Here is a 27,558-nt window from a genome sequence, read left to right on the forward strand (position 1 = left end):
TTGTAATCGGATTGTAACTTTGTCCGTTGCTGATAGAGGTGTGAAATCACATAATGAAGGTAAACATATTGACTTTCTCCTAACGATCGCTGGCTGATTGAAGGGTATAAAAGTGATCCAAATGGCCGAATGTTATATATCATATACTACTCGACTCAGTATCGAGCATTTTCTGCATGTATGCATGTAAAGATGTATGTGTGTGTGTGTGTACGTGTGTATGTGCACCTTTTTTTCGCACTCACTTTTCTCAGAGATGATCTGACCGATTCTTCCTATCTTGGTGTCAAATGAGGGGTCTGTTTGCCGCTTGGGTTGCTATTTAATTTCATTGTTGTCAGACTTTGAGTTTTGGCGCAGCGTCGAAATGTGAAAGTCGCTCTTGTATCTCAGAGGCTATGAACATAGTTGAATTCAAATTAATGGGCTTGAATTTCAATAATGTTTAAACATGTGGTTTGAAAGTTATGGAGAGAAGCGTGACCCGGGGACTGTTTGGGACTGTAGCTACGATCAAAATATGTGGTCTCAACATCATTTAAATTTGATGTTGTACTATTTCAATGTTTGCGGCTTTGCTCGGGATTGAAGATGAAATTAAAGGAAATTAAAGGTCATTTCTATCATTTCACTTCTTCTTTAGCACAAATATTACGTCAAATATCACATACTATGCCTAAATTATTACTTTATTCACCTTCATTGTATTGTATTTGTCAATTTAAGGATGATTTCCAGAAACCGGAAGCTGCAAAATCGGGTTTCAAAGTGAAATATGGAGTTTACTCCCGACTTGCGAGCCCGGGATAATGTTCCTAAAATACGATGGGTAATGTTTGTCCCTTTAAGGTTGTTTTCCAGAAATCGGAAGCTACTATGTATCTAGAAATTTAAAATGGCGTCCTATATTAATTTCTGGCCTCTGGGCGTAACGCTTCCGCAATACTCATAAGGGGCCATCCACATACCACGTGGACAGATTTTTGACAATTATTACCCCCTCCCCCTCCCACGTGGACAAAGGCCCATATAATTTCTTTTTTTTTGTAAGGACCGTGGACATTCCACAACCACCTGTTTCTTCCACATCCACATTGATGGTTCCATGATTGAATTGTGTGGATGCTCTTCGAGATCAAATTCCTTTTTCACTTTGATACAATATTATCTATACGAATCACAAATTAATGAAGACGTATTAAAATGAGCTTGACCGTTTAATATTTTTAATTTTGCAACAACGCTTTCGTTTAAGTTGCGAAAGCTTGATGAGCACCGGCGATCAGGAAAGGGTTTACAGCACTTGGGCTTGGTGTATTCCATTTTCGCTTTATTCATCTTCACAAAATGCAAACTGTTACTAACACTTCTGGAGAAGTGCAATCGTATTTATAAACGAAAACAGATATTATAGGTAACCCAGTAGTTATTGGTAGCGTACTTTACAAACAGTAATTTTCAATAAACAAGTAGGTAGTGTTGCACGACAGACAGATTTTTTATAAAACATTCGGCAAGGGGGCACGTGTAGCTAGGCTAAGGTACAGCGCCTGAGTTATTTATCCAATCGTTTTGTTGTAAAAGAACGAATTGTATATTTTTGATCAAGCATTCCAATGAACGTATGGTTTTTGCTGAAGGACCACGGACAAATTAAGAAAAACGTGTATTTTCCTAAATATTAATAATTTTTCGAGCTTAAATTAAAAATAACTCGAAAACCGATGCCTTTAGAATGTTAACTACCAAGAGCTTTTTGATTCAAAATGACTTTCTGCATCTTTTAAAATCATCAGAATAAAAATATTTTGAAAAATGTTTGAATTAGAATTAAAAAATTAAATTAAATTTTTTTTATATAGTGTATATTTTTTTCATGATACATTTTTAATTCTCTACAACTCATTTCAGACAGTTTTTCTATACAACCAACGGTATCTGGGCTACAATGCTTCGAATAAAACCTATGCCAAAAGACATACGCCCTTTTAGAATATAACTCATTGGTGGAAAAAATCTCTCCAATGCTCAGTTTGCTAATCCAAATACGTGTGCAAAGTTTTATTCAAATCAAAAATGGTCGATTCTCGACCATAGGTCATTTGGCGCGATTTGTCTCAAATAGCATTTTCACAAACTTTCTTAAGGCAATTATACAAGCACTATCAATATAATTTGTACTGCTCCTTCTTTAGCATAGTTAGAAGGATCTAATGGTTGTTTATGTATAATTGTGGAACCGCTAGATTTGATAGTTTTTAAATCGACGTTCTATGAACACCAAACTGCAGGTTTACTTGAGCTTCCTCAACTGCTCAAATAACATGTAATTTTTTTTTCCAAAGTCAAAGAAACACGTATTCCACGGTTCGTTTCTCACAAAATTACGACAAATGAATTGTAACAGAATTGTGTCCTATCCAGAAAATTGACCAAATGAATTGAGTTCATAAAACTAAATGCATGCAAGGACGCAAGGCCCAAGTGAAAATTATGTTCCAAATGCACTTTCTACACCTGGAAGTACATTATTCATGATTAGCATTTTTTTTTTGCAAATGCGTTATAAAAACGAAAAGAAAGTGTGAGAAAATCGAGCGTGGATTTGGCAAGTAGTTATAAAAGCGATTTTTGATAAAATTGAAAAAAGCACTGTATATGTATATAAAAATATCAACTTTCGAATTTCGTTTAGCAGTAGGGCTCAAAAGTTTCGTCTACTCGAATAGAGTCCCCATGCCAAATTTCAGCTCCATCGGATATCGGGAACACGTGCCTCAAAGACCCAGAAAGTTACCTTTCTAAGACCCAGAAATTTGATTTTATAGAAAATTTTTGCCTTTCTCCTAGAAAGGTATAGCAATCACTGGCAAAACCAAAGGTATAAAAGTGGTCCCAACGGCTGAATGTCATATATCACTCGACTCAGTTCGACGAACTGAGCATTTTATGTATGTATGTATGTATGTGTGTGTGCGTATGTGCAATTATTTTTCTCATTCACTTTTCTCAGAGATGGCTGGACCAATTTTCATGAAGTTAATTGCAAATGAAAGGCCTAGTTGCCCCATAGGTTGCTATTCAATTTCATTGTTATCATTGTTATTTATCGGATATTTAGTTTAGAGGTTATGGGTCGAAGCAAGCCATGACCGAAATCGGACGCAAAATTTTTCGCTCGCATGTTATATCGGAAGAAAAATTGTAATTTAGTTGTGCATGTTCGTTAGAGATGTAATCGCGGAGTGAGTTTATTTTCTAAACTTAAAATTGTTTTTTCTTGGAAAAGTTCGCGGATGGTTGTGATCAAGATTGGCCAGCTGGTTCCTGCTTTGAAATCATCACATTGTTTGGTGATTTTCGGTTATTTTACACCTAAAGAATTGTTAAACATATATACAGGTGTTCTATTGAAATGTGCTGAGTGCGAAAAGTGTGAAGTTCCACAAAAAAAAGTGAATTTAATTGTGAAAATTGATTATTATTGCGTTGCTTTTCAGATTCACCAAAGTGTTTATTTTTTCTTGTTTTTTTTTTCTTTCTATCGCTGTCTTGGCGACGGTTTGAAAGTGTGGAGTGTGTGGTGTTATTACATACAATAAGGAGAGTGTTTTTCGAGCAGCTGCTCCACATAGTTTTATAGTGATTGAATGCTCATTAGGGATTTATTCATTGGCATAGTGCAAATTATATTTGGCTTGTATCTAGTTAAACTTGAAGTGAAAATTTGCCAATAAGATCAAAACCATGCATCGCCGTTTACAGTGTTTATGTGCTATCTCTTTTCAACGAATGAAAGGAAATCGGACGCAAAAATTTTTCGCTCGCATGTTATATCGGAAGAAAAATTGTAATTTAGTTGTGCATGTTCGTTAGAGATGTAATCGCGGAGTGAGTTTATTTTCTAAACTTAAAATTGTTTTTTCTTGGAAAAGTTCGCGGATGGTTGTGATCAAGATTGGCCAGCTGGTTCCTGCTTGGAAATCATCACATTGTTTGGTGATTTTCGGTTATTTTACACCTGAAGAATTGTTAAACATATATACAGGTGTTCTATTGAAATGTGCTGAGTGCGAAAAGTGTGAAGTTCCACAAAAAAAAGTGAATTTAATTGTGAAAATTGATTATTATTGCGTTGCTTTTCAGATTCACCAAAGTGTTTATTTTTTCTTGTTTTTTTTCTTTCTATCGCTGTCTTGGCGACGGTTTGAAAGTGTGGAGTGTGTGGTGTTATTACATACAATAAGGAGAGTGTTTTTCGAGCAGCTGCTCCACATAGTTTTATAGTGATTGAATGCTCATTAGGGATTTATTCATTGGCATAGTGCAAATTGTATTTGGCTTGTATCTAGTTAAACTTGAAGTGAAAATTTGCCAATAAGATCAAAACCATGCATCGCCGTTTACAGTGTTTATGTGCTATCTCTTTTCAACGAATGAAATGGGAGAGGCTGGCATCACGGCTAACTAATAATACGTGCCCCGAAAGCTATCTGTTTAAGTTATTAATTTATAAGTGAATTAAGTGGCCAAACTTGTTGAAAAGTGTCAAGTTGTGATCTGTGATGCTTTGTCTAAGTGAGAAAAGTGAAGGTTTTGTGAAAAACACAGTGTTCTTTGCGTGAAAATAGTATTTTTTCCTCGAATTGCAATTGAAAATTGTAAGGCCAGCTAAGTTGCGTGAGTGTGAGTGCCTACTTTGTGCGTCGCGCTAACTAGCGGTTCGTTATTAACATGCGAAAATGGAATGCATGGCGGTGTGAGCGAAGAGAACAATAATATCTGGCGAGAGAGCGAAGAGATTAGTGTTGCGCTGTGTTTGTCGGCGTTTGTTTCGCTGGCACAGGCATAACCAAAATAAAACAGATGAGTATAAGTTTTTGTATCAAACATTTTAAGAATGCATAGGCTCTGTGTGTAGTGGTTTTTAGCGGGTTTAGGACTTTGCCAGAAGTGTAAATATGTCATCTGTTGGGTGCACAAAGTGTGGTAGCTTTTCGGTTGCGGGTGGAGTTTTTTTTTATATTTACAAACCAGATTGTACGGTGCACTCTCACAGGTCAAAATTGGCAGTTTTACAATATAGTTTCAAAATTTTTGCATCGTCTACAATTGTGAGTCCTGGCAGGGCGGTGACATTTTATTCAGTTCTATGTTCTTGTTTTATGATTTTCCTAGCTTTTGGACAAATGTTGATATACATAAGTAACTTTTATTTAATTATGTTGAAATCGTTTTGGGCGTGAAAATAGTTCACGACAACTGAACTTTGATTGCAATTATTTTGGCATTTTAATAATAAACTTGGAACTCTGTTTTGTTTAATATGCTTATTTGCATTTTTTTAAGTTTTTGGGCTATGAATGCATGTAACTTTGTCAGTTTTTATATTCAGTAGGTGTCTTTTGTGCGAAACGTCGTGTCGCGTATGCGTCGGTAGGAGAAAATGAAGCGGTCGTCCATAATGCCCCGGTGAAACGCATCATCGGCCCGGGTGAGTTTTGTTTATCTAGGGGTTTCCGGAGTGCAGTGGGCACGCTATTGTTCACTTCGGGGAAGTCAGCTCAGTTTCGCGCACGTTATTTTGACAGCGCTCAGTGTAACTATCTTAATACAGCGATTTCGGAGCTCAATGACCATTACATCGTTCAATGCTCTGGTGTGCCTTGTGGGTTTTTTTACTCGCTCTAACGGTTCTTTGAGCTGGTACCAGTAGTTTGCGTTCGGCGTGCGGTGCGTTTTACGAAATTCATTCGTTTCGAGGTAAATTTTAATAGTTCACGGGATGAAACGCGAAGTTTGGTGTGATACAGACTGTAAACGATTGGTTGCCGATGATACCTAGAAACTTCGATTCTCCTATATGCCGATACAGCGATCGTGATGCGGTTCTATTTATATCGTCTTCTGATGGCCGGTTGCGCAGAGACCGAGAAATATCCATATCGGGCGCGAATTTGTGTAGAAAAGATCGCACCATCAACCTCGATGGATCCAGATCAATTCCTTTCCACTAACACTAATTCCTTCCTTTGATACTTGTGGATGATGCAGAGGATTCCTCGGTCTCTAGTAGCAACAAGTATTAAACTAACACTCCCGATATCCCTTCCTCTATTGATCTGCATTGGGCGTGGCCAGCTACGTTATTGACCAGTGAAAAGAAAAATCACCAGGAATTGTACACTGAAAATGGCTTGCTACTCCTAGGCACCATTTTGACGGTTCTTTGTGCAATTTCAGCTGATTCTGGTCAATCGCGGGCAACACACGGGCGATCAAATATGCTATGCTATGCTATGTTATCTCTTTTCAACGAATGAAATGTTGTATGGATTAAACGAGTGTGTGAAGGCATACATGCATGTTGCCACTGTACTTCTATTTAAAGAAAAGTCCAAAAACGATGAAAACAACTGGAAAATGCAGAGTTGAAAGCTAAGTATACGTTTTGTCTTGTCTGTATTGTAAAGTGATATTTTGATGCTTGTTTCTAGTTTTACTTTATGTGAGAAAACAGATACAGAGAGATTTTGATTTCATCGTTTAAATTGTGTGCGCGGTATTTTTTTCCGCAGGGTTTCAGTAACAAGTTTTATTTTTGTCCACAAAGTGTTAGTGTGGTTTGTGGAGTTTGGAGTATGTGTTTCTCAGGAATCATATGCTTTGATTTTTTTATTGTTCTAGTTTTTGACCAGTTGTTTTACATAATTTGTTATATATATGACTAGTTCGGCACTTTATCAATAAATTTAAAAATATATTCAGGCTTATATGTATATTTGCTTTTATTAAATTGTTGAGGCTTTGGATGCATGGAACATTGCCAATTTTCATATTTATTAGGCGTATTAGGCGTACATTGTTAAGAGATAATCGACGTAAACGCCGAGTTCCTGCGCGTATGTGTCGGCCGGGGGGATTAAAGCGGTTGTTCAAAACGCTTCGGTGTAAACGCGTATTCAGCCCGGGCGAGTTTTGCTGATATATGGACTTCCGGCGTGTGGTGATTTCGCGAAGTGAACCCAGATATTTCATCATATCTTTCTCATCTTCATAAACGTTAAGTCGGAGACTGCTCGCGCGTTGCATCTAAATTATTACATCGGAAATCGAAGTAGATTTCGTTCAGTCGATAGATATTATTTTAACCCCCGCGTCGGTACCTTCCATGAGGTCGTATTATCTACAGATGGATCAACAACGTGCAATAGTTTTAGGTATAAAGAGCATCACCTTACGAGGAGATATACGGTAATTTGAGGTTGTCTCGGTTTAGTCAAAAATCCTGTATCCTCGCGTACGTTTTATTGTTGCGGTGTTACATTGTCAAACTAAATAAGTTCGAATCTCATTATGAATATCGTGGCGGATGTAATAAACTTGTAGACGCGGCACTTGTTTTGAAGAACCCGACATTAGCGCATCGTTTACCAAAACGAACCCTGCTGTATACCTTCCCCTTTATCCAACATCCCAGTGATTTCTCGTGGAAGTGCAGAGGTGTTCTCGGCTTCCAATAAAGCGAGTATCACGTCAACATATTCCTATACAAACTCCTTCTTTGACCTGCATTCGGATGCGGCCGGCGCTGGTATTGCCTAATATAAAGATTTAGGTCACCTGTTTTTACACATTGAGGATGCATGTTGGTCCCAAACATCATCTGTTGGTTCTTTGTGTAATTACAGCTGATCTGGCAATAACGGAGTAGCAACCGCGGGCGGTCAATCATGCTCATGCTCATGCTATCTCTTTTCAACGAATGAAATGTTGTATGGATTAAACGAGTGTGTGAAGGCATACATGCATGTTGCCACTGTACTTCTATTTAAAGAAAAGTCCAAAAACGATGAAAACAACTGGAAAATGCAGAGTTGAAAGCTAAGTATACGTTTTGTCTTGTCTGTATTGTAAAGTGATATTTTGATGCTTGTTTCTAGTTTTACTTTATGTGAGAAAACAGATACAGAGAGATTTTGATTTCATCGTTTAAATTGTGTGCGCGGTATTTTTTTCCGCAGGGTTTCAGTAACAAGTTTTATTTTTGTCCACAAAGTGTTAGTGTGGTTTGTGGAGTTTGGAGTATGTGTTTCTCAGGAATCATATGCTTTGATTTTTTTATTGTTCTAGCTTTTGACCAGTTGTTTAACATAATTTGTTATATATATGACTAGTTCGGCACTTTATCAATAAATTTAAAAATATATTCAGGCTTATATGTATATTTGCTTTTATTAAATTGTTGAGGCTTTGGATGCATGGAACATTGCCAATTTTCATATTTATTAGGCGTATTAGGCGTACATTGTTAAGAGATAATCGACGTAAACGCCGAGTTCCTGCGCGTATGTGTCGGCCGGGGGGATTAAAGCGGTTGTTCAAAACGCTTCGGTGTAAACGCGTATTCAGCCCGGGCGAGTTTTGCTGATATATGGACTTCCGGCGTGTGGTGATTTCGCGAAGTGAACCCAGATATTTCATCATATCTTTCTCATCTTCATAAACGTTAAGTCGGAGACTGCTCGCGCGTTGCATCTAAATTATTACATCGGAAATCGAAGTAGATTTCGTTCAGTCGATAGATATTATTTTAACCCCCGCGTCGGTACCTTCCATGAGGTCGTATTATCTACAGATGGATCAACAACGTGCAATAGTTTTAGGTATAAAGAGCATCACCTTACGAGGAGATATACGGTAATTTGAGGTTGTCTCGGTTTAGTCAAAAATCCTGTATCCTCGCGTACGTTTTATTGTTGCGGTGTTACATTGTCAAACTAAATAAGTTCGAATCTCATTATGAATATCGTGGCGGATGTAATAAACTTGTAGACGCGGCACTTGTTTTGAAGAACCCGACATTAGCGCATCGTTTACCAAAACGAACCCTGCTGTATACCTTCCCCTTTATCCAACATCCCAGTGATTTCTCGTGGAAGTGCAGAGGTGTTCTCGGCTTCCAATAAAGCGAGTATCACGTCAACATATTCCTATACAAACTCCTTCTTTGACCTGCATTCGGATGCGGCCGGCGCTGGTATTGCCTAATATAAAGATTTAGGTCACCTGTTTTTACACATTGAGGATGCATGTTGGTCCCAAACATCATCTGTTGGTTCTTTGTGTAATTACAGCTGATCTGGCAATAACGGAGTAGCAACCGCGGGCGGTCAATCATGCTCATGCTCATGCTATCTCTTTTCAACGAATGAAATGTTGTATGGATTAAACGAGTGTGTGAAGGCATACATGCATGTTGCCACTGTACTTCTATTTAAAGAAAAGTCCAAAAACGATGAAAACAACTGGAAAATGCAGAGTTGAAAGCTAAGTATACGTTTTGTCTTGTCTGTATTGTAAAGTGATATTTTGATGCTTGTTTCTAGTTTTACTTTATGTGAGAAAACAGATACAGAGAGATTTTGATTTCATCGTTTAAATTGTGTGCGCGGTATTTTTTTCCGCAGGGTTTCAGTAACAAGTTTTATTTTTGTCCACAAAGTGTTAGTGTGGTTTGTGGAGTTTGGAGTATGTGTTTCTCAGGAATCATATGCTTTGATTTTTTTATTGTTCTAGCTTTTGACCAGTTGTTTAACATAATTTGTTATATATATGACTAGTTCGGCACTTTATCAATGAATTTAAAAATATATTCAGGCTTATATGTATATTTGCTTTTAGTAAATTGTTGAGGCTTTGGATGCATGGAACATTGCCAATTTTCATATTTATTAGGCGTATTAGGCGTACATTGTTAAGAGATAATCGACGTAAACGCCGAGTTCCTGCGCGTATGTGTCGGCCGGGGGGATTAAAGCGGTTGTTCGTAACGCTTCGGTGTAAACGCGTATTCAGCCCGGGCGAGTTTTGCTGATATATGGACTTCCGGCGTGTGGTGATTTCGCGAAGTGAACCCAGATATTTCATCATATCTTTCTCATCTTCATAAACGTTAAGTCGGAGACTGCTCGCGCGTTGCATCTAAATTATTACATCGGAAATCGAAGTAGATTTCGTTCAGTCGATAGATATTATTTTAACCCCCGCGTCGGTACCTTCCATGAGGTCGTATTATCTACAGATGGATCAACAACGTGCAATAGTTTTAGGTATAAAGAGCATCACCTTACGAGGAGATATACGGTAATTTGAGGTTGTCTCGGTTTAGTCAAAAATCCTGTATCCTCGCGTACGTTTTATTGTTGCGGTGTTACATTGTCAAACTAAATAAGTTCGAATCTCATTATGAATATCGTGGCGGATGTAATAAACTTGTAGACGCGGCACTTGTTTTGAAGAACCCGACATTAGCGCATCGTTTACCAAAACGAACCCTGCTGTATACCTTCCCCTTTATCCAACATCCCAGTGATTTCTCGTGGAAGTGCAGAGGTGTTCTCGGCTTCCAATAAAGCGAGTATCACGTCAACATATTCCTATACAAACTCCTTCTTTGACCTGCATTCGGATGCGGCCGGCGCTGGTATTGCCTAATATAAAGATTTAGGTCACCTGTTTTTACACATTGAGGATGCATGTTGGTCCCAAACATCATCTGTTGGTTCTTTGTGTAATTACAGCTGATCTGGCAATAACGGAGTAGCAACCGCGGGCGGTCAATCATGCTCATGCTCATGCTCAACACTAGTATGTTTTGCAACTTCTTTTCGCACCTCCGTTTTCAGTTCATTGATGGCAGCTGTTTGCTGTTTGATCAACTCAGCAATGGTATTGCCAAGTGCGGCGACCGTAGGACGAAAAGTAGCGAAGCTCATCAACTTTAAGCATCCGTCGCAAAGCCAGAGAATATTTCCCGTGGAGGCCTTCAGCTTTATAAATGCTGATTGTTTAGCCCAGCACATTTATAGTGAGCCACCGTCTCACAGAAGCCCTGACATTTGATAAAATCAGTCTCCATTTTTGGTTTGGCGCACTTATCACATACAAACTCCATTGTTTATCTCGAGGCAGATTCACCAGCACAAACTTTTCGCGAAATCAGGTATTGGATAGATATATCCGAAGAAAACTTCACTTTCACGTAGCACAGAAATGCTTTGGCAATCTTTTCGTCAATATTGACGGGTAAATGAATATGGAAAGCACAGTGATTTTGAAGAAATAAAAACCAAGCGTAAAAACACAATAGTAGTAAACGGCAGTGATGCCAATTTAAGACACAACGGTTGCTTAAGTTCGATTACAATCAAATGAAAAGGGAACGAATAGGGCAGCAAAACTTTGGAACCACGTGTTCAATCATAATTCATCAGTTAACCCTTAACTATCCCATCTGATATCAATGTTGTTCAAGTCGGTTGAGTAGTTTCTAAGATAATGAAGTTTCGTGATTTTCACATTTCGATACAGTACAGACGAAGTTACAGTCTGATTACAGCAACATTCATCAGGGTATTATGAGGCAGCTAGACCTTTCATTTGACAGTAATTTTGTGGAAATCGGTACAACCATCTCTGAGAAAAGTGAGTGAGTTTATGTACTCTTCGGAATATGTTTCTTTTCTGGATTTAACATTTTTAAATATTACAGGCAAAGTAATAATCCGGCAAAGGCAAAGTAATAATCCGAGTGAGATTAAATATTCTCCAGAACACGTTTCTTTCCATAACTCCTGAACCACTTATTCAATCTTCTTAAAATTCAAAAGTTAGGGGTTTTTTAGGTAGCCCGTTCATTTGAAATTAATTTTGTTAGAATCGGTTGCGTAGTTTCTGAGATGTTGATGTTTCATAATTTTCACATTTTGATACATAACCTCTAAACTAGATATCCGATTACAATAAAATTCAATAGGGTCTTATGGGGCAACTAGACCTTTCATTTGCAATTAATTCATTCATTGAAATCGGTGCAGCCATCTCTGGGAAAATCGAGTGAGATTGGGAGAGCGGTCACACACACACACATACAAACACATACAGAAAATGCTCAGCTCGTCGAACTAAGTCGATTGATATACGAGATTCGACCCTTTGGAGCACTTTTATACCGTTGGTTTTTTCAGTGATTGCTATACCTTTCTAGGAGAAAGGCAAAACAGAGCAAGAGAAAGGCAAAACTGACTCATGTGATATAGAAAAAGCTATTGGAAGATGATCATAATCAAAATCAGCATGTGTGATCAATTCACTACATACATGACTTTGATCTGTTAGTACCAAATCGATAGTTGACGGATTTCTTAGAGAAGAGAAACATGTAGAGCTATTCGGAGGCAAAAGTTTCCTGAGAAACAATCATTAAATAAAATTTTGCCATTGGAATTACTTTGAGAATTATTCCATGATCGATGTGCAGCGTTGAAATAGCCGATTATAAAAAATTTTGAACGATTTCTGGTGACTTTTTTAATTTTATATTTTCGTTTGAAAATCATCTTCGTGTTTTCAATGCTGTATGTTTAGGATCGTTACTCTCCAACGAAGAAGCATGTTTTCCCTGGCCTAAGGAAGCATTGCGCTACGTAAAATATCTACACAGTCGTTAGTATTCATAGTCTATGTTAAAAAACCAATGGGTTCCATACCAGCATCAGAAAACAGTATTACACCGTTTTGTGGTCACTTCCAAATTTTACTACTTTCGTGGTTAATTGTGCTTTGAAGACAATATTCACCGGTCTTCTCACCAGCCGCTGACCGTTTGAATCAAAAAGGTTAAATTTCGACTCATCCGACCAAAATACGATGTGCCATTTAGTTGCACCCTAGTCTAAAAACTTTTTAGAAAATTCAGTTCTTGCCAAAATGTGTCACTTTTGAAGTAGAATGAAGTTTCCTGTGTACCTAGGTGGTCGATTTAGCTTCCATATGCCGAAGAAAACATGCCACTTTGCTGGATCTCTATGCAGTATAACGATCCTAAACATACAGTATTAAAAACACGAAGATGATTTTCAAACGAAAATATAAAATTAATAGTTTGATCAGCGCAGACTCCAAATTTAAATCCTTTAGAAATTCTATGGAAGATTGGAAAAGTCTAGGTTGCAAAGCATCATCCAAAGAATAAAACAGACTTATGGAACGTCGGACAGGCAGCGTGAAATGCTAGTTCAGCTTCTACTCGTGAAAACCTGGGGGTAAACATTCCACGAAGATTGAATATGGCTTTACAAAACAAAAAACAGGCCATAAAATTTTGAAAGTGAGTTTTGTAACGTAAAAATCACTTTGCTAACAATATGTAGAGAAATAAAGCTAATTTGGATTGTTTTGTATACATATTTCAATAGTGTATTTATTTTTGTCGCCACTTTAAGGGGTTACATACCTTCTTGGTCAAGAAAAATGAAGGAAGTTTGAATCTATTTTTAAGTGCATAGCACCATTTTCATTGCATCAAAGGGGTATTTTTCTGAAAGTACAGTTTATCAACAACAAAAAAATACGTTTGATTTTGAGATATACCAATTATTACTGGAGTAATGGCCGTTTCCCCGAAACGCTATTTTTTTGCAAAGGTTTGCGGTGATCCTGATAGAGACTCAGCGGGTCAACCGAAATCAAAAAACTTATATTATTTCATTAGTTTAGAAGTGTGCCGGGTCCTTGAACGATTGCTTTTATGATTTTTTTTGTTTTCAGTGCAAATGGGAACGTTTTTCCCAAAAAATGCACGTTTTGAGCGCTAAAAATTGCATTAAATTTTTTTTGCGGTAAAATAAAACTGTATGTTTTAAAAAGCGATCGTTCAAGGACCAGCGAATATAATAACGAAAATTTAAAAAAAAAGATGAAGGAAATCGGTTCTGTAGTTTTCCCGCAATCAGGATCACGGTAAAGTCATTTTTCGGAAAACGCTATTCCGAGATAATCGCGTGTAAAGTTTCAAGTTTAGCTTATGCGGCCGTGGCGAGGCACGCTGAAATCGCTCTAACTTTCTTACTATTGCTCAGATATTTATGAAAATTTGTGAAAATGTTCTCAAGATGTTGTATTTGAAGATGATAATATAAAAATTGTTTCGTTTTTTTTGAAAACTAAAAAGGTATATAACCCCTTAAAAACACTAACTCACACAAAAAAAATTCGCAATCACCGACAAAGAAAACACTCCAGTTATTTCTCCGTTCTTCTTTCAAAAAGAGTGTCTGCAGATCTTAATGACGTAACATAACATCATACAACAATTAAAATCACTGCACAAATACGAAAAATCATCCAACACTGCAAGTGTATTTGTTTTTTTTTCTCCATGACGGTATATCGATCAAAGTAGGTATAGTTTTCAATAGTCTTTTCTTCTTTTCTTTCCATAACTTTTGAGCCACATATCATTGTTATGAAGTTTGTTATTTGTAAGTTTGAGAGATAACTCGTTCGTATGACAATAGTTATGTTCAAATAAGTCATGTAATATTTGAGATAATAGACTTTCTTTGTTTCACTAACAATTTAATACATAACGGTGGCCTATATTCAATTATAATCAAATGAAATGGGATCCTATAGGGCAGCCAAACTTTGAAACCACGGGTTCGGGTTTGAAAAAGTAGAAAAAATCACAGACATATTTGCGTCTCACAAAAACGGGAAGAGGTCCAGAGGGGTGGCACCTTTACTAAAACTTAGAGCTACTATTTCCCTTGAATAAAATTCCAAGTTTTCCCAAATCGGCCGTTCCAGTGCTGAGAACGAGCATTTTCAAAAAACAAGTTCCGTCCCGGGTCTTTGCGGGTTGAGAAACACGCGCCGTCCACAAACTGTGTAGCTTATAATAGCTGCAGCATAACGTTGAAGCGGGCTAATTCAATGCGCGTCGGTTCGTTTACACCAAATCGTACAACTTAATAGCGGAGCAGGCAACAACGATCCTGTCTCCTTCCGAATAAATTGTGCCTAGTCAACAAGGTTTTAATCAAAGATCTCAGCCTTTATAAGGTAAAAAAAACAAACCAATTTATTACCTGTTAGGGACGTTTGAGCAGCTTCTGATTTGCGGGATTCTTGCTCGGGTATACTCAAGGACACTGTCAGCACTGCTCCAAGACTAGTACCCAACCACATTGTTGGAAGTGCTAAAGATGGGTCTGCAATGGCAAAAAAATAGATATGGATGTAATTATCACATAAAAATATGAATATACAAGTACAATCAACTCGAAGAGTAGAAATAAGGCCTAATGTGCTCCATATCAAAAGTATAAAAAAAATTCTAAATAAACCCAAATTATTCCATCTAGCGGTGAGACCCGGCCTTTCTCATTCAAACTTGTTAAAATAGATCTACACGAATACTTCGAAAAAATACACCTTGATAGTTTCTGCTGGATTTATTTTCATTCTAAATATAACAAATTATTGGTAGCACGACTATACCGAACATTTGAATCATAACATCCACACACATGCCCAGCCCACAAATATTACCTCATACAAAAAAAAAAAAAAAAAAAAAAAAACAAATGCTTCAAATAACATAAAATATGTTTCAAGTATATGACACGATTTTTTCTCGATCGTGGTATAATCGAAGCATCACTAGAAATATGCATTTCACAGTTCATTTTTCACAAAATTATGACACAAATAAATTGTAACAGATATGACACCTAATTGCCCTAACCAGAGAATTGATCAAATAAATTGAGTTCATAAAACTATACACATGCAAGGACACAAGGCACAAGTGAAAATTATATTTCAATACACTTTCTACAACTGTAAGTACATTATTCTTGATTTAGATTTTTGACATTGACTAACGTCTATATCGAAGTTAAGCGCCTGAATTAGAAAATCTAGTAACTCAACCAGGGAAAAGTGGTCAGGTTTTGAGCGCTTATATATCAGTCATTTCTTTTCAAAATTTTGAGGTTTTTGCATCAACCGATAAGAAATTCTTTTGCGGTTAAATGTATGTAACAAAAATAACCTATTGTTTAAAATACACTATTGAAAAATTGATAAATAGCATCGATTGTCTAAATCATACCGAGCAACCAATCATCACCTATCTTCACAAGCACAGTCGACACTAACGGATACAACCGATCGGACTTTGTAAACGATTTGTTGTTGTTGTTGTTGTTGTTGTTTACTCGAGGTCGCTTTCTGTTCCTGATATTTCTTAGAGCTATGTTGTAACTTACGAACCAGAACAAATTGTAAAGAACTTGTAATAAAGGCGGAGTCTTACAAGTTGTAAGACTCCGCCTTTATTTCAAATTTCTTCCTGTCTCTGGTTCGTAAGGCGAACGCACAAAATATTAATTTCATTTCATGTTGGCAGCCGACGGAGCCGGACCGAATAACATATTTCGATACGATTTTGTTTTTTCCCATTTGCTTTTGATAATAAAATTGAATCTGAATGAGTTATAATAACAAATCAAGAAATGGAGTTTTTCTGAAACAAATCTAACAATTTTTTCGTCTCTATCAAAACCTGTTGTTTATAACAATGGTTTTTAATATACTATTTTATGTGTTATCTGATTCTGTTAGAAAGCTGATAGTTAGTAACATAGTTTGATATGGGTTTGATATTAGTAGAATATTTTTTGTTATGATTTCTGTTGTTTTAACACCTAAAATACAACCTGAAAGGTTTTTCACATAACAAACTAACAGCCTCTGTTACACTTTTGTTTTTTTTTTCTATCTGATCGGGCTGCGTGTTGTACATATGCAGTTATTCCGTACGTGGTGGATAAAGGCAGATAGCAGACAAGCAACAGTATAACATCACGGTGTTGCGTGTTACTGTGCAAAGGATTTTGACACGCGCTTTGTGTTTTATGTATAATTCATTCCATAACTGTACCGATACTACACGAACGTTGGATGCTGATCGTGACGGAGAAAAAAAAGCCGGGTTTCAATTTCTTGCTGATCGCCCTGGGCGCGTTGATACTTAAGCACCTGTCTATCTGGCGGCTGTTATGGAGTTTTCGGTAGCTGCAGAATTATTGGAAATGGCAGGCAATTCTACTAGAGAAAACGGGAGAACTAGAATCATCGGCGAATGGTTATCCGAAATGATGATAAACGAACAAACTTGCCAGTGTTGCCGGTTGTAATTCATAATTGTTCTCGTGCTGGATGGCAGCAGATAACAGAAACGCAGCACTTACGCTATTGCGTCTTAAAACAAAACGGTTATAGTTTCACATCACAGCAGAATTTCGATCTTCATACTCAAGTCTACCATCGGCAATATCAAACACGCAACAATCTGCTTCCATGCGACACTGGGACGGGAACGTTTTTCTCTTCCAAGCCGCGCAACACGATACAATACATGTTATTTTGTTGCCTTTATGAGAGTTCTATCGGTCCGGCTCGATAGAATGTCCACAAGAAATCATTTTTGTACATCCGTGTTACGAAACTGAGGAAAAACTGCAATGAATGAGATGTATTTTTTGTACATTAGTATCACGAAATACGAAATAAAATTTTTCGAATGTTGTAGAATGGTATAACTGGAAATAATTAAGTTACACCTCTTTTTCCAGTTATACCATTCAACAACTTCCGAAAAATTTGTTATGCCAGAGCGGATAACGCACACTATTTGACCATGAAGCATTTATGCGATAATTGAATGAAAATTGTAATTGCAGCAATCGGCCTTTTTCAAGGCTACTAAATGTATTTGGAAGAGCATAATGAATGGTTATTACTAAACTGCAACTGTGGTTCGATGCTGCTGCAAATGCACAGCAGTATGATGTTTATTACGATTTGTTGATACTGTGCATAACAAGTGGTATATACGAAACAAATCCGATTACAAACAGATAAGTTCGGCAAGTTCTGCTCACGATGCTGAGTCCGTTTTAACCGTTTAAGATGTAACGTCTTGAAGAAGACGGTTATTATTTGACCCTTATATTCGACACGAGAACGGGAACATTTTCTTCCTTCAAGCCGCGCACCGCGACACGATACATGTTATATTGTTGCTTTTATTAGAGCTCTATATGGCTCAGAGTAGAAAGTAGGCTCGTGATTGGATAGCCGCTGCTTTTCCAATTGATCCTTAGGTAATTTTCATCCATCGATTAAAAAATTGTGTTCAGGATCGGTTTAGTAAAAGAAATATTACATGCTCATAGCACGTTCGATTCTACACTATACCATCCTATTCTTAGCGAAAATGTGTTTGCCACACTATTGATGTAGTCAATTCCTACGTGCAAAATTCAGTATTTCTTCAAGAATGAGTTTGTGGGTCTCAGAAGTGCCGATTGTAATTTGAAACAATTTACTTAAAGCAGCAAACGGTTGTTGTGAATGATTCGGTTTACATCGAGGTTTGACCTGTTGTGACTAATTTCCTGGCTCCTTTGTCGCTTGTCTCTGCTGCTATGTAAATGATACATTTGTTGGCATGAACAAAGTTGACGATAAAATATCAAATTTCAATTAGTCCATCCTCTTTTTTTTCGTATCCGATATTTTGACAGCAAAAATAAAAACAAAACATGAATTAAATGAATTATATTTCTAATAAAATTGAAATAGATATATAACGTTATTAGTAATGTATTTCTAAAACAGCATTGCGCATTCAAGGGTTAAACATTCAACAAGGCTTAAATCATTAACTATTACTGCTCTGTTCAATAGTCTGGTAAATACAATTAATTTTAAACATTTATGAACTAATTATCCGATTTTTTTTTATTTTCTTTTAACAGAGTCAACTTGAGCGCATCGATCAGTGCGTTTTCGACGTAGAATTACGTCTTACGGCAACATCTAAAAAGCAAAGCCTCGGTGCTACATTCCAGTTCGGAACTTGACCTTCTGTTTGTTATACACAGACTTCGCAGCCAATTGTTAAGTGTACAGGACAATTGCGGGGCTAGCGCTATGATCCTACTGACACTAACAGACTCTCCTGAGCCGAGACTCGAACCTACGACGACTGGCTTGTTAGGCCAGCATCGTACCTCGAGACCATCTGGGAGGCAACATACATAGGGGTACAAATTGTAAAACCGAATGCATCGAGAGCGTCACGAACTTTGCCCACTTTTAAATGTTCTAAGCTCAGCCAGTTTCCAACGGATTTCGTGCATTTTTAAAGCAAAAATAATATACGAAAAATATATGAAAAACTTACCGCTTCACATCATCAAATTGATTAACCCTAATCGAGTGTATTTCCAGAGCTATTGCAAATAAAAATTATTGACATAAGACAAGCTGTAGTAATTCTACGTTAAATTCGCGGTCGTATCTTGTAAACAACCTCTTTCACTTTTTTTTAATCAATAATAATAGTATATTTGACACGGCACTATACATAGCATGTTTAACTGAGCCAGATACAATTTTAATTAAGATTAGATTAGAAAGGGAAAGGAAGAAGGCACTTTTTTATTTCTCGCGGCCGACTACGAGCTAGTGGGGATTTAAGGTGAGAGGAGGGGAGATACAATCATTACTTAAAGCTATTCTAAGACTATTCAATATAATATAAAAACTATTGGAAAGATAATACTACACAACGATTGTTGTTACTGGTGTTCATTAACTCGTGTGTTGCAGCAGATGAAGTGGTGGATACGTATTGGTTGTTGCTTGACAGCGATATTGCAACATGGGGCGTTTCAGATTGATGATGATTTGATTTGCTGTGTGTGCGATTTTCATTCTAAAAAGAGAAAAAAAACCATTAAATCGGAACTTTGATGGCTTTCAGAAATCCGTAGATGAGCTGCATGTACTGTAAGTCTCGCCTACCCAGAATATCACGCACCGGGACTTTGGACTGTATTCCTCGGGCCCTAAGCGAGTAAAAAAGTTGGGATCTGGCGCAACAGTATTCAGTGCATACCCAAACAATATGCTCTATGTCATGGTATCCCTGTCCACAAACGCGAAAATTGATATTCGTGAGCCCAATACGCGAGAGATGCGCTCCAAGCCCATAGTGATTGGACTTAAGCCTAGACATCACACAAATGAAGTCTCGACTTACATCCAACCGTCCGCACCACGGTTTCGTCGATACCAGGGGGATGACAGAGTGTAACCACCGCCCCAATTCCCCTTTGTCCCATGAGGCCTGCCAACTAAGGAGTGTCTTCTGACGAGAAATTCCAAAAAAATCATTGTAAGCAATGGGTCTTTCATAAATATCACCGTTTATTGAGCCCACCTTTTTCAAGGCTACTAAATGTATTTGGAAGAGCATAATGAATGGTTATTACTAAACTGCAACTGTGGTTCGATGCTGCTGCAAATGCACAGCAGTATGATGTTTATTACGATTTGTTGATACTGTGCATAACAAGTGGTATATACGAAACAAATCCGATTACAAACAGATAAGTTCGGCAAGTTCTGCTCACGATGCTGAGTCCGTTTTAACCGTTTAAGATGTAACGTCTTGAAGAAGACGGTTATTATTTGACCCTTATATTCGACACGAGAACGGGAACATTTTCTTCCTTCAAGCCGCGCACCGCGACACGATACATGTTATATTGTTGCTTTTATTAGAGCTCTATATGGCTCAGAGTAGAAAGTAGGCTCGTGATTGGATAGCCGCTGCTTTTCCAATTGATCCTTAGGTAATTTTCATCCATCGATTAAAAAATTGTGTTCAGGATCGGTTTAGTAAAAGAAATATTACATGCTCATAGCACGTTCGATTCTACACTATACCATCCTATTCTTAGCGAAAATGTGTTTGCCACACTATTGATGTAGTCAATTCCTACGTGCAAAATTCAGTATTTCTTCAAGAATGAGTTTGTGGGTCTCAGAAGTGCCGATTGTAATTTGAAACAATTTACTTAAAGCAGCAAACGGTTGTTGTGAATGATTCGGTTTACATCGAGGTTTGACCTGTTGTGACTAATTTCCTGGCTCCTTTGTCGCTTGTCTCTGCTGCTATGTAAATGATACATTTGTTGGCATGAACAAAGTTGACGATAAAATATCAAATTTCAATTAGTCCATCCTCTTTTTTTTCGTATCCGATATTTTGACAGCAAAAATAAAAACAAAACATGAATTAAATGAATTATATTTCTAATAAAATTGAAATAGATATATAACGTTATTAGTAATGTATTTCTAAAACAGCATTGCGCATTCAAGGGTTAAACATTCAACAAGGCTTAAATCATTAACTATTACTGCTCTGTTCAATAGTCTGGTAAATACAATTAATTTTAAACATTTATGAACTAATTATCCGATTTTTTTTTATTTTCTTTTAACAGAGTCAACTTGAGCGCATCGATCAGTGCGTTTTCGACGTAGAATTACGTCTTACGGCAACATCTAAAAAGCAAAGCCTCGGTGCTACATTCCAGTTCGGAACTTGACCTTCTGTTTGTTATACACAGACTTCGCAGCCAATTGTTAAGTGTACAGGACAATTGCGGGGCTAGCGCTATGATCCTACTGACACTAACAGACTCTCCTGAGCCGAGACTCGAACCTACGACGACTGGCTTGTTAGGCCAGCATCGTACCTCGAGACCATCTGGGAGGCAACATACATAGGGGTACAAATTGTAAAACCGAATGCATCGAGAGCGTCACGAACTTTGCCCACTTTTAAATGTTCTAAGCTCAGCCAGTTTCCAACGGATTTCGTGCATTTTTAAAGCAAAAATAATATACGAAAAATATATGAAAAACTTACCGCTTCACATCATCAAATTGATTAACCCTAATCGAGTGTATTTCCAGAGCTATTGCAAATAAAAATTATTGACATAAGACAAGCTGTAGTAATTCTACGTTAAATTCGCGGTCGTATCTTGTAAACAACCTCTTTCACTTTTTTTTAATCAATAATAATAGTATATTTGACACGGCACTATACATAGCATGTTTAACTGAGCCAGATACAATTTTAATTAAGATTAGATTAGAAAGGGAAAGGAAGAAGGCACTTTTTTATTTCTCGCGGCCGACTACGAGCTAGTGGGGATTTAAGGTGAGAGGAGGGGAGATACAATCATTACTTAAAGCTATTCTAAGACTATTCAATATAATATAAAAACTATTGGAAAGATAATACTACACAACGATTGTTGTTACTGGTGTTCATTAACTCGTGTGTTGCAGCAGATGAAGTGGTGGATACGTATTGGTTGTTGCTTGACAGCGATATTGCAACATGGGGCGTTTCAGATTGATGATGATTTGATTTGCTGTGTGTGCGATTTTCATTCTAAAAAGAGAAAAAAAACCATTAAATCGGAACTTTGATGGCTTTCAGAAATCCGTAGATGAGCTGCATGTACTGTAAGTCTCGCCTACCCAGAATATCACGCACCGGGACTTTGGACTGTATTCCTCGGGCCCTAAGCGAGTAAAAAAGTTGGGATCTGGCGCAACAGTATTCAGTGCATACCCAAACAATATGCTCTATGTCATGGTATCCCTGTCCACAAACGCGAAAATTGATATTCGTGAGCCCAATACGCGAGAGATGCGCTCCAAGCCCATAGTGATTGGACTTAAGCCTAGACATCACACAAATGAAGTCTCGACTTACATCCAACCGTCCGCACCACGGTTTCGTCGATACCAGGGGGATGACAGAGTGTAACCACCGCCCCAATTCCCCTTTGTCCCATGAGGCCTGCCAACTAAGGAGTGTCTTCTGACGAGAAATTCCAAAAAAATCATTGTAAGCAATGGGTCTTTCATAAATATCACCGTTTATTGAGCCCACCTTAGCCAGAGAGTCAGCCCTCTCATTGCCCGGAATGGAACAATGAAAAGGTACCCATGCTAAGGTAATCTGGGTTGATGTTGCGGAAAAAGCACTCAGATGTTCCCGTATTTTCCCCAGGAAATACGGAGAATGCTTAACATCCTTCATCGATCGAAGAGCCTCAATAGAGCTGAGACTGTCCGTAAAGATGAAGTAATGGTCCGTGGGCATTGTTTCGATAATCCCAAGGGTATACTGAATTGCAGCTAATTCTGCGACGTAAACAGAAGCAGGATTGTCGAGCTTATAGGAGGCGGTAAAATTGTTATTGAAGATACCGAAGCCAGTGGACCCGTTGAGAAGTGATCCGTCAGTGTAGAACGCGTTGTCACAGTTGATGTTCCTATATTTATTAAAAAATAGTTTCGGGATCTGCTGCACGCGTAAGTGATCCGGGATTCCACGAGTTTCTTTCATCATGGATGTATCGAAAAATACAGTAGAATCAGAAGTATCTAAGAAGCTGACACGATTGGAGATGTAAGAGGAAGGATTTATACTTTGAGACATGTGATTAAAATACATAGTCATGAAACGGGTTTGAGAATGAAGTTCAACAAGCCTATCAAAATTTTCTATCACCAAGGGGTTCAAAACCTTACATTTTATGAGAATACGAGTAGTCAGATCCCAGAAACGGTCTTTCAATGGTAAAACGCCCGCCAAAACTTCCAAACTCATCGTATGGGTTGAATGCATGCAACCTTAGGTAATACGCAAACAACGATACTGCAATCGTTCCAGCTTGATTAAGTGGGTGTTTTCAGCGGAGCAAACCAAAAACACCCGTACTCAATCACAGACAATATCGTTGTTTTATACAGCCTTATAAGGTCTCCCGGGTGGGCTCCCTACCATGATCCGGTTATTGTCCGGAGAAAATTCACTATTTGTTGGCATTTTTGACGTGGGACTACGTCTTTCTTCACGATACTAAGGTACATTCTGGAAAAACTGGATTGAACATGTAACGTTTTTGTTTGGCGGAATGGAAGATTTTCAATGCTAATAGCGCTTAAACAACTGTTCCGATTTCAATAGTTAATATACCGTTGGAAAGCTAAAACATACAAGATTTGTATAACATGATAATTTTAGTTACCATTTCCTTATTACTCCGTAAAAATTGCGGGAATGTTTGAAGGTCGAATATCCACATACATTTTTCATACGATTGGTATATTTCCCTAACGCAGACTTCAAAAACATAGACGAAATGATTTCAGGCATTCAGTCATTCAGTCATTGGCTAGCAATGCCAGCCAATTGGCATCGCATTCATTACCCAACGTTAGCGACGAAGAAAGAAAGCAGAGATGCTTCCACGTGATTGGTTCTTCCCCCAATCACCCAAGTTTCTCACACTGAGTGACGCTATAAAAGGACATTCCGTGTTGAGAGAAGCTCATTCCCTGGTCGACCGTCAAAGCGAAGAGTTCGGCTTCCCTTCGATCTGAGTTGGACCCCACCAGTGGTAATCTAATTCAGATATCGTTGTTGGAATACAGCCCGAAACTGGACGTGATCGGCACTGGGGACCATTGGAAGCCGTTGGAAGGGACCATTGGAAGACTTGGAAGCCGTTTGGATGCTGCCGATAGTAATTTGTGTAGGTATAGTGTGTCGTATACCAAGTGTGTGTGTGAGTAGCGTGTGTGTGTGTGAGTAGCGTGTGTGTGTGTGAGTAGCGTGTGTGTGTGAGTAGTGTGTGTGTGTGTGAGTAGCGTGTGTGTGTGTGTGTGTGAGTAGCGTGTGTGTGCGTGTGTGTGAGTAACGTGCGTGTGTGTGCGTGTGTGTGTGTGTGTGTGTGAGTAGCGTGTGTGTGTGTGAGTAACGTATGTGTGTGTGTGAGTAACGTGTGAATGTAACGTATGTGTGTGTGTGTGTGTGTGTGTGTGTGTGTGTGTGTGAGTAGCGTGTGTGTTTGTGTGTGTGTGTGAGTAGCGTGTGTGTTTGTGTGTGTGAGTAGCTTGTGTGTGTGTGAGTAGCGTGTGTGTGTTTAAGTAGCGTGTGTGTGTGTGTGTGTGTGACTAGCGTGTGCGTGTGTGAGTAGCATGTGTGTGTTTTTTTTTTTGTTTATGGATTGTTTTGTATGGTATTTTACGTTTGGTGTGTGTTATATACTATGGCTATGGCAGAATTAAATCTTTACACCCACAATAGTCCCACGTCAAGCCTACGTTTGTGCACTCAAGCACATACCCTTTAACTTTTTTTTTATCAGATACCTAACATGACATCCCCAGGTGCCTTTAGAGTCAAACCAGATACCAAGATATGTATGTACCAAAACTTGAGAGATCGTTTCACCCATCAGCTGTAAGTGGAGCCGAGCTGGCTAACGCTTCTTAGAAAAAACTACTATCTCAGTCTTCTCCGCGGAGAATTCGATACCTAGCTGTAGAGCCCAAGTGGACAAATTGTCCAAGGTATCTTGCAATGGTCCTTGCAAATCGGCAGCTCTGACTCCTGTCACAGAAACCACTCTGTCGTCCGCACGTTGGCTTATCGTGCATAAATTTGTCAGACAATCATCAATGTCATTTACATATAAATGGTAAAGAAGGGGGCTTAGGCATGAGCCCTGGGGAAGACCCATGTAACTAATTCGAAATGTTGTCAGATCACCATGCGCAAAATGCATGTGCTTTTCAACAAATTGTCCAAAAATTGGAGAAAATCCTTGTCGGTGAAGTCTCCCCCTTTTTTCCGTGTTGGTTATTTTATCACTGCGACCAATTTTTTGATCTTTTGTGCCATATGCCCTTTTGAATTTTGCTAAGTCAGGATAACGTACCACTATTGGGAGTGGCCGTCATGATATGACCAATAGCATTAGTCCAGTCTGGTATTACACTTCGCATCAAGCGAATAACCGTACTAAGAGTTGTTCTCCAGATTTCAGAGGGTTCTAACAGCCCCCTATTGAAGAACTTATGTCTTTTATTAATATTTGCCGGACATCGGCATAACAGGTGTTCCGAGTCTTCTTTTTCCATGCCACATAAGCGACACGTATCATCTTGAAGTTTTTTCATAAGCTTCAAGTGATAACGGCTCGGACAATGCCCTGTTATTAGACCAGTATATGTGCTTGGATCTTTCTTTGAAAGCTCCAGTATTTTGCTAGTCATAGGATCGTTCGGTGTTATAAACCTCTTTGACTGGCTACCAATAGAAGTATTTGTCCAGCTGGACTCCACCTTCGAAATTTCCCATGCCTTCAGCTCCATTTTAAGTGAAGAAGCGGATAAGCCACAGAAAGGTTCTGGTCCTATAAACTGATGAGACGATCCAAGTCTTGCAAGTTCATCGGCTTTTTCGTTCCCATCGATTCCACAGTGACCAGGAACCCAATATAAATTTACTTGATTATTGCAACCCAGTGTTTGAAGTGATTGAAAACACTCCCAAACAAGTTTTGATGTGCATGTTGCAGACATTTAAAGCTGCTTGACTGTCGGACATGATGCAAATGTTTGAGTGTCTGTATTTCCTGCGTAGGCATATAACAGAACATTCTAGTATAGCTGGGACTTCGGCTTGGAAAACGGTTGACCATCGACTCATCGGAATTGATAGATCTACTCCTGGGCCTGTTACTCCTGCTCCCACTCGATCGTTAATTTTTGAACCATCTGTGTAAAAAACAATTGTTCCCGGACGAAGATCGGGACCCCCGCGTTCCCAAACATCGCGCTCAGGTTTAACTATTTGATATCTTCTTTCAAAGTTGTATCTTTTCTCCATCCAGTCTTCATTGTTGGTTACTAGGGGATTGATACGAATAGTTTTTAGAATATTTAGATGACCTGTTGGGTCACCTTCAAAGAGTTTTAAAAGTGTTTAAATCCTTAAAGCACTCTTTTCTGCTTCTAATTGTATAAACTGATGCAGTGGAAGCATGAAGAGTAAAGCTTCCAATGCCTTGGTTGGTGTACTTCTCATTGCACCCGTTATTGAGAGAGTAGCTAGCCGTTGAAGTTTTTCCAACTTATCTTGAGCACCTCTTTCTTTTGTTTTTGGCCACCAGACCAGTGAAGCGTAGGTAATTCTGGGTCTCACAATAGCCGAATAAATCCAATGGATCATTTCGGTTTTAGTCCCCATTGTTTACCAAAAGTTTTATTACATATCCATAGAGTATTTGTGGCTTTGCCTATTACTTGCTCTAGATGTGTATTCCAGTTAAGTTTTTTGTCAAGAGTACCCCGAGATATTTGACGTTGTCTGAGAGTTCCAAGAGCTCACCTTTCAATCTTATATTATTTAGCATAACTTTTCTCCTTCGTGTAAATGGAACGATAGTAGTTTTTGAAGGATTTACATTTAGACCTTCCCTGTCGCACCACGAGGGAACAATGTTTAGGGCAGTTTGCATTCGGTTAGCGATGATATCGTCATACTTGCCACGAACAATTATGACTATATCATCAGCGAACCCAACTATTTCAAACCCTTCATCTATCATTTTTTTAAGAAGATCATCAACTGTTAACGACCACAATAGAGGAGATATCACTCCTCCTTGCGGGCATCCTTTTATTGCTTTTACACTTATGTACGAGCTTCCAAGGTTTGCTGATATTTCTCTTTTTGATCTCGGTGATCCAATGAATAATGTAATTGTCGAAACCACGTTTCTTCATTGCAGCCGTCATTGAGTCATGGGATGAATTATAAAATGCTCCTTCTATATCAAGAAACGCCGCAAGTGAAATTTCTCTCGCTGCAAAAAATTTCTCCAGTTTTGTAACAATAGTATGAAGTGCTGTTACAGACAATTTACCCTCCTGATATGCAAATTGATATTTGCTGAGAGGATTTTTAGA

At 38.2% G+C, this 27,558-nt stretch overlaps 1 protein-coding gene and 1 long non-coding RNA gene across 9 annotated transcripts in view; both read right to left on the minus strand.

Moving 5' to 3' along the window:
• The window catches only part of LOC129718457 (syntaxin-binding protein 5), a 1,078,665-nt gene that overhangs the window by 899,297 nt on the left and 151,810 nt on the right, over positions 1 to 27,558 (minus strand). For all 8 annotated transcript variants that reach the window (XM_055669251.1, XM_055669249.1, XM_055669252.1 and 5 more), the window contains one exon: positions 14,934 to 15,056. In XM_055669251.1, coding sequence (XP_055525226.1) covers positions 14,934 to 15,056 — 123 coding nt within the window. The remainder of the gene's footprint in view (positions 1 to 14,933; positions 15,057 to 27,558) is intronic.
• The window catches only part of LOC129718464 (uncharacterized), a 40,753-nt gene continuing 28,596 nt past the window's right edge, over positions 15,402 to 27,558 (minus strand). Inside the window, exons 2-3 of the long non-coding RNA XR_008726907.1 lie at positions 16,793 to 17,370; positions 15,402 to 16,086 (exon numbers count right to left, since the gene is read on the minus strand). This is a non-coding gene — a long non-coding RNA (uncharacterized LOC129718464). The remainder of the gene's footprint in view (positions 16,087 to 16,792; positions 17,371 to 27,558) is intronic.

The sequence above is a fragment of the Wyeomyia smithii genome, chromosome 1 (assembly GCF_029784165.1).
Source record: "Wyeomyia smithii strain HCP4-BCI-WySm-NY-G18 chromosome 1, ASM2978416v1, whole genome shotgun sequence".
NCBI classification, from domain to species: Eukaryota; Metazoa; Arthropoda; class Insecta; order Diptera; family Culicidae; genus Wyeomyia; species Wyeomyia smithii.